A 19,953-nucleotide genomic window follows, 5' to 3' on the forward strand; every position below is an offset into this window, starting at 1 on the left:
AAAATATCTGAAAAATTGAATAAAACTAGTCTGGAAGCTGTAGTGTGAGTAGTTTTTGAGAAAAAGTTGAAATATGCAAAAAATCTAACTGGAAAAACACAGACTTCTACGTTTGATGCCCAATAACTTTCTTTAATGTAGAGTAAACAATTAATTTATCGCAATAAAAATTGTAGAGAATTTAATTCTGGAAAGAATTATGTAAGCTGTGTGAACTAAATTCAAATAAAAGTTGAATAAAATGTATTCTTATGTAGTACATTACACCACAAAAATTTGTTGTTTTATGAGGAGAGAACTAAGTCATAGGTTGTAGCTGATTGCAAATAAAACATGGATTTCAATAACAGCTGATCCAAAACAGCTGATTCATTTTGTTTTGAATAAGAAAATATTTAAAAGAATTTATTAGCTGAAAATTATTTTCAGAAATATTTTAGCTCACTGTTGAACAAAACAACAAACTGTGAGTTAGGCCTACTGTAACCGCGCTGTGTTTTTTGTTTAATCTATTAACCAGTCATTTGTAACCATTCCACTTTGCTTTTGTGTTGAGTGTTAACTTTTTAAAAAATGGCAGGTAATTTTAGACATTATACGTACTCCGAATTAGCTGATATGCATTTAATGTATGGAATGGGACACTATACTGTAATAGTACTTCTGAAGCAAGACGTTTGTATCAAGAGAACTTTCCTAACCGAGTATGTCCAAGTTCAAGGTCCAAGTTCATCAATATCTGTCTGAAACAGGTTCTTTGATATCCAAAGAGCACATTTATGCAGGCAGACCCCGATCTACTAAGACTGTTGAGTTAGAAGAACAAGTTCTTGATGAAATTTATGAACATCCAGAGAAGAGCACGAGAGAATTGTCAGTGCAGTTTAATGTCAGTCAATCTATTATTTGGAGGATACTAAAAGAGCAACAATTACATCCATACCACCTCCAGAAAGTTCATACTCTATTGCCACGCGACTGTATTCCCCATGCTGGTATTTGCCGATGGTTTTTAGTAAAATTTGTTAACCCAAACTTTTCAACAACAGTTTTATTTACTGACGAGGCACACTTTACAAGAACAGCTATCGTTAACGTCCACATACAACATATTTGGGCAGATGAGAATCCTCATGCTATCAGTCCTAATCGTCCACAACATCAGTTTTCAGTAAACATTTAGGCAGGAATCATAGGAGATCATATACTTCTGTTCGAGCATCCTCCCAGGCTTGATGGCATAATCTACTTAAACTTTTTGAGAGAGGAGCTATTTATCTCACTTGAACATGTACCTCTTCAGTAGCACCAAAACATTTGGTTTATGCATGATGGAGCTCCAGCACACTTCAGTGTTGCTGTTCATGAACACCTGAATCACAGCTTTCCAAATCAATAGATAGGCCGAGGTGGGCCAGTTCCATGGCCAGTTAGGTCACCAGACTTAAATTCTTTGGATTTTTATCTTTGGGGACACTTGAAAACCTTAGTATACAATACTCCAATTGATACCATTGAAGAACTCCGATTAAGGATTTTGAATGGAATAGAAATTATAAAGCAGACTCCTGGAATAGAGCGGGTTCGACAATCGATGAGAAGACGTCAGAGCATATGCATTTAGAACAACGGAGGTCACGTTGAACATCATCTTTAGTCTTTTGGTATAAGTTTGATGTCCTTTAGATATGTTACTTTCATATAAAAATAAAACTTTTCATAAAAAATCGAATATTCTATTTGCAATCAGCTACAACACTTATGAGTTATTAGTTCTCTCCTCATAAAACAGCAAATTTTTGTGGTTTTATGTACTATATAAGAATACATTTTATCCAACTTTTATTTGAATTTAGTTTACACAGCTCACATAATTCTCTTCAGAATTAAATTCTCTACAATTTTTATTGCGAAAAATTAATTGTTTACTCTACATTAAAGAAAGTTATTGGGCATCGAACGTAGAAGTCTGTGTTTTTCTAGTTAGATTTTTTGCATATTTCTACTTTTTTCTCAAAAACTACTCACACTACAGCTTCCAGACTAGTTTTATTCAATTTTTCAGATATTTTTCCATATGAATCCAGCATAAGTTTTTCAAAAACTAGTTCCCAAACAATTCAGCATCGGTGTATTTCACCAGAGGAACTGAATTCCGGGCGAAATCTTTCACTCTGTATAGCTCGCCAATGAAGCATTTATGGATATATGTTTATAAGAACTTTTTTTCTTATTTTTACCTCTACTATCACGTATCAAATTATTTTACCATAATTAAGAATCACCCTGTATATATAATCATTCATAGTTTGAAGTATTCCGTTGGATTAATTTAATACAAATAAATGAATTGATTTCCTCCTTAAATGAAGTAGTTTATATCGCGGAAAATGAATTTTTATTTCGAAGAAATCCAGTATTATTGATGTTGACAGCCTTCACCACTAGGCAAAAGCGTGGGACGTTTTCATCGATCTGATTGAGAGAGGATATTGTGAGCTTTATTTGCGGGTGGGGTGAGGGACACTACAGCAGTAGCAGCAGCAGCAGCAGCAGCAGGTAGCCGAAGCTGATGTACTGTGCGGAGATAGGAGGTTCAGTGGCACCAAATAAAAGACAATAATCTGATGAGGCATGTGACATGAGGAATGGGGGTGAAGGGGGATGGGTGGAGGAAAGAGGCACGTGAGGCGACTGAGACTGTCAAGTGCAGGCGGACGCCGCGACGCTCAGTCTGGACAGACCGGCGTTCAATTATTCAAATGGACGTGTTGACAACCCATCAAACGAGTCTGTACCCCTTCCTTCTACCCCTTCTACCTTCCGCTCCACTATCTTTCAATGACATCGAGTCCTCAGTCAAATTAAGCGTGATAACCGTAGCTGCAAACAACTTGTACGGTACAGCGGTTTTACATTGAGCTTCTTGCCGACCAGACCAGGCAGACCCAAACAATTCATAACTAATAGCTCGGTGGCGGCTGCAGATTTCTCATCATAAGAATAATTTATAAATTGTCTCTTTTGATCACTGATATTGATTTCAGGGCTTAGAATTTATTGATATGTGTTGCTTAACGGAAACTCTACAATTTTCACTAGCATTTTATTCAATCAACATTTTCATATTTGTTGAACTTTCGATACATTAGCAATGGTAGTTATCATTGATAACACTCTTAGGCCAGTTACACACACATCGATTTTTGTACGAACGATTTTTTGCCAACCTTTTAAATTATAACAGATAATGTTCATCAATTTCCGTTTGATCTGATATATTTCATCAAAATCGTACTGGTAGACGTGGGTGACATTGATCCAATTTTGGGGAGTTGAGAATTTAAACCGCTTGCAATTAATACTTGAGTTGCAACAGATGTCTTGCAATATTTTGTATTGTATTCTGCAATGTTTGAAAAGTATTTTTGTCATTATAAAAAGTTGGTATTTTCCCCCACTTTAACAAAGTTTTTTTTTGAAATTAAGAGACAATGTCAACCAGGGGTTGGGGTGACTTTCTCTCACTTTGAAAAAAATATGAAAAAAGTTGATTTTCGAGAGTAAGACAAAGTGAAACTAAATGATAACCTTTAAAATGAATAAAAACATTAGAAACGAATGAAATCCACTTAAAAAAATCACAAATATTTTTGAAAAATATTTCAGTTTCGGCTGCCTAAAGATTTTTAGCGTCGAGTCGAGTCATATTGGCTCCAGCTGCAAAATCAGCTTAAAATGAATATTAAGATCGTATTAATCTCAAGCAAAGTGATTATTTCGTTTTATTAGGTAGAATATTCATTATATTTTAAATTGTATTTGCATCATATCCTGCATAATATCACAATTTTTATACTGGGACAAAGTCAACAGAATCCTAACCAGTTCAACTATGGATATTATAGATATACAAATTGGAATTATATATAAAAAGGCCAAAATAATATGAACTCACCGGTATCATAAGTCTTCTAAGTTTCTAAAACTGCGCGTGCACCAGGTCGGTGGGGCGGCGCGACGCGGCGCGCAGGAGAGCGAAAAATGGAAGGTCCGTGCACTGCGAGCGCTGCGCGGCGCCGTTTTGGCCTAGATAGTTGTGACGTAGACTTGTCAATTGCGATTTAAATTGAGACATAGTTGTTGAAGTTCTAATTTGAAATTAGAAAATACTCTTCGAATATTAACTTACTCTGTCGCTTCAACATCTTAAATAATGTACTTTTATAAATCCAAATTAATGATACATTATTTCGGTACAGAGTTTCAAAAGAAAAGCGCAGAAAGAAAGAAAGAAATAAATGGCAGAAACCGCACATTGATATATATATATATATATATATATATATATATATATATATATATATATATATATGTATATGTAGATGTAAAAGTTGTGAATTATGCACTATAATGGATTATAACTCGCTCAAGAGCTGTTGCATTGTAATCTTTGAAACCTGTAACTTTCAATAATACAGAGTTGATGAAAATTCTGAAAACAGCTGAATACTTCTCTTACAAGAATAATTTAACAGTAGGTTTTATTGGGGATCCAATTTGAAATGAAAAATTACTCTTAATATATTAACTTATTATGTCGCTTCAACATCTTAAATATGCTTATATGAATCCAAATTCATTATTTCGATAGAGTGTTTCAAAAGAAAATAAATGACAGAAACCGCACATTGATATAATATATCAATATTATAGGGTCTGATGCCAGAGTGAACCAACTCCAAAATTTGAATTTTTGTAATACTCTGATCTATACTTAGTCAATCAGGAGATCTTTCTTTTGCCACTATGAACCAAGACTCACAGCTGTTATAAAGGGAAATTTTTCAGCTTTTTATTCTGCAAAAAGGGAGATTCAGTATTAATTCTCTTGGCAGACTGAACCAACTATCATTCAAAATGGCTTCTACTCAGATTTTGGTTCAGCTAGCTTCAAATGTAGACAAATCAAATGACATGGAAGATAGTTCAGAAAGTGATTTTGATGCTGCAGATCATTCCAGTGACGATTATATTCCAAGTTCCTCAACTTCTGAAAGTGAAGGAAAGAATAGTTCACTCTATCAAACATTTTCATCTCGTGTTCATTATTTTGAGGTTATGTGAAAATTAATGCATTCTATTTTTCATTTTGCCAAAGTGAACCATCTACAAATGATTTTATTATGGTGCTACCTGTAGAATTACATGTCAACTATTATAAAAGCATAATTATGTTAGTAAACAAAGTACTACATCTTTCCCACATGCCAGTTTTGACAACATTGCTTTATTATGAGATTGACATGGAGAAATGTACTTGGTTCACTCTGGCAAAAGAAGTTTTTGAAATATTACAGCTAGATAATACAACCTGTTTCTACATGAATTTATTAATTTTTACACATATTGATTCTGATTGAAAACTTAAAATGATTGACCTTTGAATATGATTCTCTATGATGAGTCAGTTGAAACATGTTAATTGGAACATTTGACTAGAAATTGAACTACTAATTTCTGAATCATTCTTGAATTTCTTATTTTTATTATTTTTTTGTACTTTGCTTTTTTCAAGATTTTGACTTGCTATTAAATTATTCATCTTTGAATAACATTTCCACCCTGTAGCCTACATTTTATTGGTTATGACTTTGGCTGGAAATTGTAATATTAATTTTGAAATATCTTTATTCTAATATGAATGGTACTAGTATGAATATTTTCAGTACCGTACTTCTCTTTATGCTGTATCCTACTGTATTATTTAAAATAATAAGTTAGATCGACAGTTTGTGTGATTTTTAGTATAGATCATTTCACCAAAAATCAAAATCTCGCTATGCCAAAATGAACTAAGTTGAATGTTGGTGCCAAAGTGAACCAAGTTCGGTTTTCTAAACATATTTTTTTCTTCACTAGTAACATGCAAAGTCCCTGAATTGAAATTGCTTATAAATTTTCAAAATAAACATACCATGAATATTGAATTTATAAAATGGATTTCACTGACAACAATCAATACTGAAAAAACAGAAGAAATGACTTGGTTCACTTTGGCATCAGACCCTCCTATCAAGTCATATCATTTTGGAGATATAGAAGTTGTAAATTATGTTGTATATTATCCAGCTGAAATCATGTGTCAGAGCGTGATAGCTCTTAAATTGCCTCAGCTGATACTATGAATGAATGAATGTAAAAACTGTAGTATAATTATTTATTGCATGCAATAAATTCTTCAGATGACTAAATGATAAATCATAACAATTCTTTCTTATGCACTTTCAATGTTATATTATTATATCCTGAAAAAGGACGAAGGAGTGTGTCAATTTTGTTGTCCAACGAACTTGTCCTGTTCGAAGAATACGTGTTCAAACTTTGAAGCTGATTGATCAATCCTTTCTGAAGGATTTATTGTAGAACATACAAACAGAAGGATGACTTTCGCCTACAGTAAGTCAAGTGAGAACTCGATAACGCTCGTTGAATAACCAGTACCTTTTTATTTATTCATTTATTCAATTTATTCACAACACACAAAAATACAATGAGAAAAAGCAATATGCAACAAAACAATTACAACAACTATGGTTATATAGTTACTGTAGCCTGGCCATGTTCGAAAGAAGCAGAGCTCGGAAACAGCTGAGCCCTCACGAAGTTACCCGAGCGCGGAATTTTTCCGACCTGACCTCCGTGCACTAGGAGCGCAGCGCGACGCGGCGCGACGCCGTTCCGACCCCGAAAAGTCCAGAAACTTTTCGAGCTGCGCGCCGCGTCGCGTCGCGCCGCGCTCCTAGTGCACGAAGGTACACATGATCACATGTATTTAATTCCAGGTCGGAAATTCTCCGCGCCGCGTCGCGCCACTCCACCGACCTAGTGCACGCTCTACTTAATACGAAGTTTTCCAACAGCGAAATCACAAGTTGAAGCAAGCAGTAAGGTTTTATGTCGATAATAATTTATGTAATATATCGAGATTCGACAAGATATCGATTGTAGAACCTCGATAATGATCAGGGCTACGGCTATCAATATTGAACATCGATTTTGGATAACAGAGATCGGAGATAAACTGATTTGAATATGTTTCCGCGAGGTGAGACAAAGTCACCCCGGTCGACGGTACGTCCAAAAATCGATTTGTGTGTAACTGGCTTAAGTGCCGGTTGCACAAGAGCTGGTTGAATTTTAATTGTGATTAATTTCATGAAAACCAATCAGAGAAGCTTATTTTCGAAAAAAAACTTCTTTGATTGGCTTTCGTAAAATTAATCACGATTAAAATTTAAACGGCTTTTGAGCAATCGGGCATTAATCTTATATCGCATCAAATGTTTAGACACAAATATATTTATTTAGTAACATGAGAAAGGCATTTGATTTTTGATTTACAAAAATATGAGCAAAATTACTGCTAAAATTTGAGAACTAACCTCTTCAACAGGTGGATGATATAGTAGGAGATTCTAAACATTTCGTGTATATTCTAATCTTTAAATTATTATGCAATTTTTTTGAAGAATAAAACTTAATTTGAAATCAACTGATATTGACGATTATTCTATTCTATCATAAAAAGGTGATTTTAGCTGCAATTTATGATATAAGTGTAGGAATCCAATGTTAGTTCTCTTGGATTTAGAGCTTTTATACTAGCTATATCCAGATTTTTATTAATCTTTGTTCAGAATAAAGATTTGCTCGATTGGTTCAACGCCAGCATATAACAGAATCAAATTGTAAAGCATGAGAGTGAACAGAACGGCCATGTCTCGATGGAATACCAGCACGTTGGCATTCAAATGTTTTTATCATTGACATGGTTGACATCGATCGATAACGAAAGCTAAACCGCGACCCACTTGTTCTGGTCTCACCAGACGGGTGATCGGTTGAGCTCAGTTCCACTCATAACTTTGAGCATGAAAATCACAAGCCGGTGATTTGGAGACAACTAAGAAATGAAAAACTATCTTTCAATAATCTCTTTTCCAATCAGATATTCAATTGACTCCAATTGTCAAACGATGTTGAAATTTGTAGTATTTCACTTTAATATTCAGATTAATAGATACACTATGGTAGGCTCAGTAGTTGCTCATATGCATCGGAAGTAGGCTCACATGCGCACATGCTTAGTCTAGCCTATAATACAATAAAAATTGAATTGATTGGTTTTGCATACCTATATTATAAAGAGTGAGTCATATGTATGGGAACCCTTCAATAAGTTGGAGACTGTTGTAGATATAATACTGTAACTTTCAAGATAAGTTATTGGTCAAATACCTTTTGACGTACAACTGGATTTCAACCCCTCATAAGGGGGTGACTTAGGAGTTGTAACTCGAATATTCTAAATATAAACACCCATTGTGTGGTACATAAGTTTCAAAACAAGAAAGATGGAATCAATGAAAATGTTCTATGATACTTTCATCCAAAATGGCGATCTATTGAACTCTATAAATTATCTCTTAAAAAAACTAAAACTTCAATCAGCCGCCATCATCGATGAAAGTAGCCTATCATTGAACATCTCGATTAATGTTGTCGTTCTTGTTTTAGAGAGAGGGGTTGAAATTCAGTTGTACGCCAAAGGGTAGAGTATTTGACTAATAACTTATCCTGGAAGTTACAGTATTATATCTACAACAGCATCTTATTAAAGGATTCCCATACATATATGACTAACTCTGTATACTAGTTTTTTCAGACTTATAATTATACCCTGAAGAAAGTAGGTACTCTTCACTCAGTAAAAACTCTGTATGCTAATTTAGAATAATTGGTAGGACATATTTGTCCTAAATTTACCAAATTCATTGTGAAACGCTCGTTTTCTCATTGAAATTCACTTATTATTGTTCTCAGCAAACAAATAGAAACAATCATATATCCAACTTGAGATAGACAAGCATGTAACTAATCTGAGATCAATTCAATTGTCGTTGTTAATTCACAGTTTCCACAGCGTACACAGCGGCCTATGGTAAAGCAAAGCTCTCCCCATGTTTGAACTGCGTTGATTGTCAATGAATGCTACAATCAGAGTAAAGCTGATTGGATATTTCCCAACAATAGGATCAGCTTGATTGGACTTCGACTCTCTGTGGAAAGGAAAACCAAAAATCAGTGTATCAAGAGAAGTTTCGAAGGCGATTAGAATTTCTAAGAATACAGTAATCAATATGACTATTGATGCAACAACAAAATAATTCTTGCTCACATATTTTCAGAACGGATTTGAAAAAAATATGAATCTCATTACTCATGAGAAAGATTATACACTAATACGCCCAGAAACTTTTTTTAAAGTGATAGAAATAACGTTCTTAAAAGTAGTGATTATTATCCCCATAATAATTGATACTGAATAGAGGAGATGAATAGATATGTAAATATCGTGAAGCACTACATTTTGTATGTTGTATAATGTAAAAGCTCACTCAAGATTTTCTTTAAGTCAAGAGACATCAAATCCCTCAAAAAAGTGAAACTTGTGAAGGGGACTATCCCCATTTAATCACATCTTTTTATGTGGAACATCATAAAAACAAGCCATGGTAAATTTTCCGGAACGCCCTTCGCCCTTCAAGATTAGTCGTAAAAGAAGTCATTGTTTCTCTGGAGAAGCCAAGATAAGATGATGAAAATTTACTTTGTTAATGAGATCATTGTTCCGGCTCCAGGGCAGGGAGGTATTAATTATATCTCTATGCAACAGTATACTTGGTTTCGGCCTCACATTACACCATTAAACCTCCTCTTCTCCTATTCTCATTCCAATTCATTCTTCATCATCCTTCTTCTTACTGCTGTTGTCCGCTTCTAAGCGGCTACACTTGGCCTCATCCCTTCCATTTGCTCTTAATAGCTATCGTCATCTCGAGAGGGACAACTCAAGACTTTCTGCTTTCATTTCCAGCATACATTGCCAAGTACTCAGAATACACTGCTCTGAACGATATGATGGCATATTGCCTGGCAAAAACACAGAAGATGCGTTTTCCGGCTGGAAAGCACCACCCGTCTGAGAAGCCATGAATATGAATAACTATGGAGGCGATTTCGAAAATGAATTGTACACGAGTACACTTACATGGCAATTTTTTCAATAATTAATGATCAATTAATAAGTATAGCATGATGGATTGCACATTATGTTAGTTGAAAGTCATTATTTTTCAATCATCAATGATCCAATTGCTCTGAATCTAATTGATTATCAAAGAAGATCAAAGAGGAGTGTCTTGAATAAGAAAATCAGAAATGAGTACTGCAACCTCCAGAGAGTTGGTATTCTAGGTGGTAAGTAGGTATTTACATACATACGAACCTGGAGTCTATGGAGACTGTATTTTATCAGAAATGAACACTGCAAATTCCAGTGAGTTGATAATCCAGTTGGTAAGTGAGTGTTTACATACGAACCTAAAGATTGTCGAGACTGTAAAGACTGTTAATACAGTGTGAATACTCCATAGAATTTACTGTCTTTACAGACTGTACCATATCGTTTTACAGACTTTCTTTGCCAGTAAAACAATATACGGCCTGGTTGTAGTTGAAGCAGACTACAGGAAAACTCCGACCGTGAGCCACAATGCACAAATAATTTATCATAAAGGTGGTTTCTTCTCGGAAAAAGCGAGCTGCCGCGAGATTTGGGCGAGATTAATTGTTGTTGAGCTGGGCCAGTCACAAGATGAATTATTTGAAGAGAACACACTTATTCCTACAGTAGGCCTACTGTTGGCGTTAACAGTGTTATCGCTCGTATGCTCCAGGTCGAAGAGAGAGATAATAGACACACATCGAGGAGCACTTTCTCTCGGTTCCATGGCTCTAAAAAATAATTCAGGTTGAAATAAAGTGAATCTAGTGACCGAATAGTTGTTAATATCGAAGGCATATAAACTTTATCATATATTGGTTTAAGTATTGGATGTTGGAAAAATAGTATAGAAATAAATAAAGATCCACTCAGTAAGAATAATTCCCTCTAATTATGAATAATTTATCTTATAATAAGATATATTCAAAATTGAAAGATAGTTCATTACTCACGCACAAGCCTGGAGCTCATGTGGAAATCACTCTCAGCAAGACAAAATCAATGAAGCAAGTTTATAGTAAGAAGATGGTCAATTTTCTTCAATGCTAGATTTTAATTTCCTTTAGCCTAATGATCCACAAAGGAATCTTGCATTCTGTTAGTGAACATTTTTCAAATGGAACTAGTGGAATTTCTCCTGTAATTTGTGATTTATTTTAATGTCTTCTAGTATTCTCAATGATGACTTATCATCTATAAGCCATGCATAAGTAGTGAAGATGGATGTATGGATCAATTCCAATTTCATATGGATCACTTTTTAGATTATTTCATTTTTAACAAATTATTGCAGTTGCATAAAAAATGTCCATCTATTATGAATAACACTTCTGAAAAAAACTTTATTAATCATATTTTCAAAGAGGTATTTATTTTGTCTCTGATATTCTTTGGACCGTTTACACAGTTCCGGATTGAATAGAATCTTGAACTCGATCAAGTTTGCAATGATACTTTATCTGAGATTAAACAACCAGATGATACAATTCAGTTCTAGCTTTCACTGTGAAAAGGGCCCTTCATCATACGGAAGACAATCATATTATTTCACAAAAGAGTGAATAATCCTCCACATTTTTGCATCAGTTGGAAAGTTAATTATTGAGGATGAAAATTTCAATGAGTTGCTTTCAAAGTATGTAAAAAGAGTCAGCTCAATTCTTTGGTTGGCGTAAAGTACTCCAAATTGTACAAATATGTTGAAGGGTTGAGTGCATCGATGTAGATGTGAAGCAATCGAAAATTGTTTTAATTTGAGTTGCGTCGAGTACAAAGCTCGTACAAATGAATTGGGAAGCCATGACATTCATGATGATCGTTTCGGAGGCGCTAATATCCCAGCTCCAGAACAATGAATGGCACAATATTGTCGGGGACGGTTACTTGATCTTTATGGCCAGTGAAATCGCTGCATGAAGTCCACGGTTATTGGAATCCTCGTCTAATTCAATGCCATTTTTACATGTCGTAATTGACCATTGGGCTTTGGGATAATACGCTCAAAGCAGACCATGGAAATCAAATTACACTTCATGACGTCGAAACTGATAAGCTGGTAACAACTGCGTGTAGGGGTAATAGCATCGTCTGCTTTTAAATTGAAAAAATGAACAAATCATGGTAATTGCCCAAGCAATCTGCTTGTTGAAGCTGATCACCAATTAGATTCAATCTATCACCAATGGAATAATCCGCATGAGAAAGAGCAGCTCTCCAGCGAAAATCTTCAGAACAGGAGTGTAAAACATGAATAAATTATACTGAAGAATTCAGAACATTGTTAGGTTGAATTTCGAGTTGGAGAATAGAGAAAAATGATAATGTAGTTAAGTTGTTTGCCATCGAATCATGAAAATCTCTATCTTTACCATTTTATTTATCATACTTTCCACTAGGTTTGAAATCCATTCAGAAAACCCTTCAAAAGAATGAAGAATGAAAATGTTTTTTTTTTTTTTTTGGAAAACGCATGATATCATCAGTATTATTTGAGTAGTATAGGGGATATATGTTTTCAAACCCAATGCTTGAGAAGTATTTGTAGAGTTTTGGGTTCAAGAACTGGAATCCATACTTTGTTATGCCTATTGCTATGCTTGAGTATTCCAACTTATGTTTCTCGCTCTTCCACTGACCACGAGTTCCACTGTAATTTTCATAAATTTCAGTCCATTCATCTCTACAATCCTCATCTAAATCCAGACTATGAATGGTGATAGATTGTGTGAGTTGGTGTTACCTCACTTAATACTCAATTACTTGAGAGAATCAATTACAATGATGGATTGTAAAGTCATGAGTTAATTTTTTAAACTAAGGTGAACTCAGAAGAACTATGACTCTGATCAAATAATTCGATTTATATCATCTTTAAAATATTGTTTATAGAGATAATCAACATGTGGCTCTCACTTTCAACTATAAACTCAGTGGAATAGTATTATTGTTACAGCATAATTACACTCCAAGCTATAGATCCACAGCGCTGGATGAATCAACTGTCAACAGCAGAACTCTAATTAACTGAGAGAAAAGAGGAAGAGAAAAGAATCACAGTGAGGGATGGAATAAAGAGAGGAATGGTGAGAAGAGTTAAGCTACCACCACCACCACCACCAACCAACTGTTCATCGTTACAAGGCCACCATAACTGACGAATTTCAACAGGTTTATAATAAATCACAATCCTCTCATTCAGGTCTAGAAATGAAATGAAGAATCTTCTATTATCTATCATGTTAAGAATTATGTTTATCTTTACCCTAATACTATTTTCATAATCATAACTCTTGTTACCATTAATTTATTATTAAAGAGTTTAAACCTTATTCTCATCCAGGCTTCGTTTGTTTGGATCGTGGTATCGTTTGTATCATGGAACGTGGATGTCTTAAATAATTTGAAACATGTATACTATATTTATTCAAATATTGCTAAAATATATAATTATATTAATTTTTATTGAGATTGAAAAAATACTTGAGAAGTCTTATTTTCGTTGTTTAAATTAACTTCACCTTATCTTAATCTTCAATCTTCATCTTGAGTTAGTAAAGTTAAGGCTCCAATTTTTATCTATCGGTTAAATATAGACAACCATTGGTGTGCGTATAGCCACGAAAACGCGCATTCCACTTTTCATTGGCTAATGCTATATTTCTAACCTGCTGTCTCTGTACAAATACAGATATAATCAGCTTGGAAAGCAGTTTTTGTGTAGTTGAGAAGTTGATATTGTGGTAGGCTATCTATTCATATCGAATAAAAATACTAAGAAATTGTCGAAAACCACATAATTTATTGATAGTTAGAAAGACCGGTTTCGGTTGTTACATCATTGTCAATCTCTGATTAACTCCTAACTTTTCTAACTATCAATAAAATCTGTGGTTTTTGACAATTTCTTAGTCCTTTTATGGAAAGTAGTTATCCGATATCGGATACTATAAGAATTCTAGGATCCGATATCTTCATCTTCCACAACCATTATTCAACAGAAGTTAAGTCTTTATTCGCAAAGAACACACATGTAATTTATGTGAAACTAACTTCAACTACTGAAATCAGATTTTTATCTATAAACTGAGAGGAAACAGTAAGAAAATGACTATTTAGAAAATGGAGGAAGGAATTGGAGAGAGAAGCTATGCGAGAAAAGCAAGTCTCCATCTAACTATTGATATGAAGAATTTAGATTTGACATGACTTTAATACCATCTAAAAAGACTACATTATATTATTATTATTAATCTGAAAAAAACATTGAAAACAGTATACCTTAATATTCATCCTATCACTGAAACACATGCTAATAATATAATCATAGAGGATATGACTGAGCTTCAATTTTGTATTTCATTTGTCGTTATTGGAAATTGGTAGAATATTGAAGGATTCTATAATGATAAGGATATTAGCCTGTGCTACACAGTCATTTCTCACATTTGTGAACTACCTGGCTGGGAAGTCAGACAAGTATATTGAATTATTTCCAATAGGAGGTAATTGGTATGTTTCTCAGTCAGGTGTTCGTTTGTGAGACATGTGGGGAATGTTGATCATTGTTTGAACAAATTCATTCACTGTAACAAAATGAACAATTCTCAGAAGCAATTTTCGCTTGGCACAATATGTTACTCCTTATCCATTGGAATGACTGGGAACTGGGAGGCGAAGCGAAGCCCATATAGACGGCATTGATTTTCTGGAACGAGCTGAAAAGTACATGAGGTCGAAGTGTCTTTATTTGGTTGGAGGCGAGGGTGAGGGGGCAGAGTAGCCTGAAGCAGCTGAAGCACTTGACGGCTCGGGTTCGACGTAGGCCTAAGTGGGAGTTTCCCGAGATGGACGTTTGACAATGGGCTCTTGATGTGCTTCTAAGAACGGATGCTATCTGTCAAGCTTAAGAAAGTCCCTCCACCTGGAAAATCCTCCTCCTCTTTATATTCGCTTCTGTAACTTTTCCGTCTGCAACTGTATCTACTTCTCCACACTAACCTGCTCCTCCACAACTCCAGCTCCAAATTACTAAGAAAGCTTTCTCCGATGCCAAGCACTTGATAGAGCATCTTGTTCACGCACCAGCTTATACAATATTGTTGTTGAAGGCCTACACTTGATTGTCTGAGCACCAGGATAGTTTATAATATGATTAAAAGCTATTCATTGGAATATAGATTAATCAGCTCAAATTGAATTCCAATATAATGAGTCTATTTATTCACTGAACATCGACACTGTACTTATTCATAATTTTCCACTGTACTAGTACTGTAATTGGTTGCTGACAGCAATATCGATCATCACTGTCATAATTCTTAATTTGATATCAAGTTCATAATTTACATACATATATGAACTATAATTGAAAAAATACCATCAATATTACTATAGTTAATAGGAAAATCAACAATAAATATTAAATTGTAATGTGTTCTTTTGTCTACTTTTGTATACTGAGGTAGTTTTGGTTAAGTATTCAAAGTATTTTCGAAAATGTTACTTCTCTATTTGGCAACTTGCGATGTACGGTATTTAATACTCTTCTGTCAATGTGATCTGGCCCAGTTCAGGGAATAAATTTTAATAGGGTTGAGCCCTGAAAATGTTCCACTGCTCCAACATAGGCTTGTCAGCATCTGAATAAGAAATGACACTTCATCATAAATTAACAATACTCTGAAAAGAGCATTCCCCGACAAAGTAATCACTGACAGCATCAGCAATATTGATGTGTGATGTCAAGTCAATAATTTATTCTCAACATTTTATTTGATGGTGGATGGTAGTATTTTTTAGTGTATTCTCTTCCTCTGTAAAACCCCAGATAGACATTGAGAAAGGGAGTTCATGTGTATTTTTAAATGATTAACTCACTACGTTCCAATGAGGGTTTCGAAACCTACAGCTCAAATTCATAGAGCTAAAATGAATATCTCCAATGGAAAAATTCAAAGTCTATCTTCCTGTAACAGAATATCGGATGAGGATTAATTCATCATCTTATTTATGTCATCTTGGGGTATGACATTATTATCCTCATATCAGGAATATGAGATCTTTCTCGCATGAGGTGACTTATTAGGGCCGTATATGTACCATCCAAATTCAACTCTAAACTGTGAATGACAAGTGAATAAATGGAATACTGAGATGTTGTTTATCTTGATATAATGTGTTACATTCTGAGTTTAAACTACCAGCTGATTCATCTCTTTTTGACTGTAATGATGCATTCGGTTCCAAAATTTTAAATATTGGATGAGATACGAGAAATAAATTAATGTATGGAGGTGGGTAGAAAAATATATTTCCCCCCTCCAAGAAGAAACCAATCCGAGAAAAATAGTAATAAGGTTTCCCAATTCTGATAATGAGAATAATAATATATACTCCCCTCTTATCATTCTCATCATTACTTGCTATTCAAAGTATTAGTGACTGAGGCCCTTTTGCAAATACTTGTTCAAACGGAGAAACGTCAGCTGTTCGTTTAAATCCCGAATGAAACACATTATGATAAATTTAGCCATATTTACATGTATACGACGTTTAGAGTGGAACGTTGATGGTGCATATGGCCCTAAGTATATACTGTAATATAGACTAAAAACAGATAATATTTTTTACAAAAGTATTGATGATGTAGCAAATAAAAGCAATGTTTAGATGTTTTTCAGAGTGTGTAAAGCAAAATACACGTTTCTCGCCTAAGCACTGAACTTTGTGGGATCACAAGCGCTTAGAAAGATAAAAAAGACGAAGAAACATGGACGGTGGTTGGAGGGATCGGAGGGAGTGGAAGGGTGCGGATCGGTTCACTAAGCCAGTAATGAGGCGCCCTTCCTGTGCATTCTGAGCCCTGGAGCCTTTATCTTGCTCTAATTATCCCGGAGTTGTGCTAATTACAAAATCCTCACCTCAGTTCTTGCCTATCCTCGCCCTGATACTGTCGTCGCTCCAAGCCATCGTCCCTCTCACTCGCTCCCTGCTAGCTTTCCACAAACATTTCTCTCTCTCTTCGTTGCTAAATTCGCTAAATCTCCAAACAACTTTCGAATCGATGTTCTCTGCGCTGAATAAATCCAAGCATCGTTACCACACAACGTATCAACAGAACTTTTGGTCAATTTCCATTATGGTACCAACTCGAGAATCAAATAATCCTATGAGAATGAGAATCATTTAGGAATGTAATATGTAATCCATGAGTTCCATGAGAAATAAGGAGAGCTGTGAAAGGTCTCATTAAAGTTAAATTAGTTGAGATCGGGAGTTGATGTGAGTTATTGAAGCCTTTTGTAGGATAGCAATGTTTCACATGTCATATGACCTTCATGATGAAAAATAAGATAAAATACAAGAGTTTTATGTTACGATATCATAAATATTTTGCTTGAAAAACTAACCACCATGACAGTCATTTTATGTTCTTTATTAATTTCTTTTTGCACGTTTCACAATCTTTGAATGTTATAGGTCAAGGTTTTTTGAAATTTATAAGAATTTATTTTTGTGCAACATTTTATATTGCTACCATATGACACATTAAGTTATATCAAGTGAAAAAGAACTTTATTTCAAAGTGAAAAGTGTAAATTTGAAGTATTGTGCTCACTATAACCTTAGTGTCCGGCTTCCCATTAGGGAGCTTTGGACTATATACGGCGAGGTGGAACTACCCTTGTGTCTCCCCACCATTCTAAGCTAATAATAGTATATCAAGTCCAAGTATACAATTAGAAAATCTATTAAAATATGATACATTTAATTATGATTCATGAATGGCAGACAACCAGTGCTTGTTTAATCGGGTAATTATCACAATTCTTACTGAATCTATATTGAAACATATTTACAATACATTTTCAGTGTTTGAACCAATATTGCTGGATTCAATACCGTGGTAGAGTACATCAATGATGAATATGATTGTTTTAAAAATGAACATTGGATGGCCTATGGAAACATTGTAAAGAATAATGTGAATAATTCTATTCAAAATGACCATCGGATGGTTTATCAGGACATTGTGAAAAATTAAAAAAAAAATATTAAAGAGAATGATTTAGTTCGATAGAAAAGAAATAGTTAAATAAAAAAAATTAACACAGCTATCTAATAAAATTGGTGTTTTTCAATTGAAGGCTGTCTCTATTCAGCTGTACCAGCTTGTCGTGTTTCGCACCTCTTTTTGCAGCAAGCACGGTCTCCTAAACTCTTGGCCATACAAGTGTATCCAGGTGCTTGCGATCCACTTGGAGCCGGTGAGCACGGGACAGGCGGCATGGCGTGTGGCGAGGTCGCCCTCTCCGCTGGGATGCAGGTTGTACCAGAACGCAGCCGATCCTTTCTCGGGCCAAAGCGCCAACTCCAGTGAGGGAAACACCGTAGCCCCGCCCTGAGCTACATCGCTCATGTAAAACAGCACTGTAGCTATCCTATTACCAAAATCTTCGTCAGCAAAGCTGTTGTCATAACTGAAGTCAAGATGTGGAAAATAGTATCCACCAATTCCATAGTTGATAACCTGTAGTGGCTCGGCGGTGTCCATGGTCAATGAGGTGATGTGCTCCATACGACGGCTCAGTCGCTTGATGATTGGGTGCTCGTCCTCATTTAGACTGCATGACTTGCTGATCCGATAGTTGGTCACTAATGGTTTGCCCTTGTGGCCACCCACTTGGGCGCGTTCTAATCTGGGTGAAGCAATTTTCTTCATGACTTCTATCTCGCCCTCATAGATGACATCCCGGTACAGAACAATCCTGGGATCCAGATAGGCATCTTCTTCTTTCAACGGCCCAATCCTAAGGAATGGATCATTTTTGTGTACATAGCGACATTTTAGATGAGCAAGCACTTGAGGACTGGGAGAGAGAGCTTTGCGACACAGCATCTCATAGACCCCAGTTCCTGGCAGATCGTCCATATCCACCTGAGGTGCTTTTCCAATGGCTGCCTGGTAGAGGGTGCGGTTGCTAAGGGCATACTGGTGCGTCGGAATTATGGCCAGCAGTTCGTCGGTCAACTGCAATGCAGATTGAACTTTGCCTTGCATGTAAGTAGAATAGGCGAGGTACTCCAGTATCTCCCAACGTCTGAGGTTGGCTGAATTCTGCTCGTGGTTGTGTCGTTTGAGTGATTCGGACATCCAGAGCTCTGCGTGATAGTAGTCCTGGCCATTGTATGAATGTCTACCCAGCTCAAAACAATCGTCAGAAGACAGCTGAGTGGTGTACTGTACGCCATTGAGCTGGCCTTGGGCGATGGAGGCGGTGTCCAGCTGATAAGTGTCCTGCAGCCGCATCAGAGCCGTTGCCGCCCCCACTACATCCTCAACTGTTGGAAACTTTAGCTGCTGCCGGTACTGCGTCATCTGCTGCCGCTCTTCTTCAGCAGAATCAACCATCAGCGATTCAGTCAGTTTCCAATCATTAGCGAGCCGTTTGACTAGCTGATAAGCGTTGATTGGGTTGGACAAGAAGGTGCTTACATCAACACTAGCCTCGTTGAATTGTTTGCTATATTCGGCTGCTTGTCTCCTAAGTTGTGACAATCGAAGCTTTGTTGAAGAGATGTGATCGTCCAGTGTTCTGATGAGTACTGATTCTGTTTCAAGTAACTGCTCTAGCTCTACCATAGCTGTAAACAGGTCAGTATATACCATTCCAATTGCACTTACCAATAAGAAGACTGTCACATGCATCCTATCCCGGTATTCAAAACGTTACTCCATAGCAACTAGAGAAACTATTACTATCCTCGAACTCAACCAACCTCCAATTTTGACTTGTTATCAAAAAGCAACACGACTTGTATAC

At 35.7% G+C, this 19,953-nt stretch overlaps 1 protein-coding gene across 1 annotated transcript; it reads right to left on the reverse strand.

Annotated features, from left to right (window-relative positions):
* Positions 1–17,459: 17,459 nt before the first annotated feature.
* On the reverse strand, positions 17,460–19,953 carry LOC111057550 (prolyl 4-hydroxylase subunit alpha-2-like). Its single transcript, XM_022344983.2, has one exon. The coding sequence runs from the start codon at positions 19,836–19,838 to the stop codon at positions 18,288–18,290; it is 1,551 nt and encodes a 516-aa protein (XP_022200675.2). The 5' UTR covers positions 19,839–19,953; the 3' UTR covers positions 17,460–18,287.

Source organism: Nilaparvata lugens, chromosome 1 (assembly GCF_014356525.2).
Source record: "Nilaparvata lugens isolate BPH chromosome 1, ASM1435652v1, whole genome shotgun sequence".
Lineage (NCBI taxonomy): Eukaryota > Metazoa > Arthropoda > Insecta > Hemiptera > Delphacidae > Nilaparvata > Nilaparvata lugens.

What these genes read in the sequence shown, in the direction of transcription:
- LOC111057550 (XM_022344983.2), bottom strand. Translation starts at nt 19,838, where the DNA reads ATGCATGTGACAGTCTTCTTATTGGTAAGTGCAATTGGAATGGTATAT.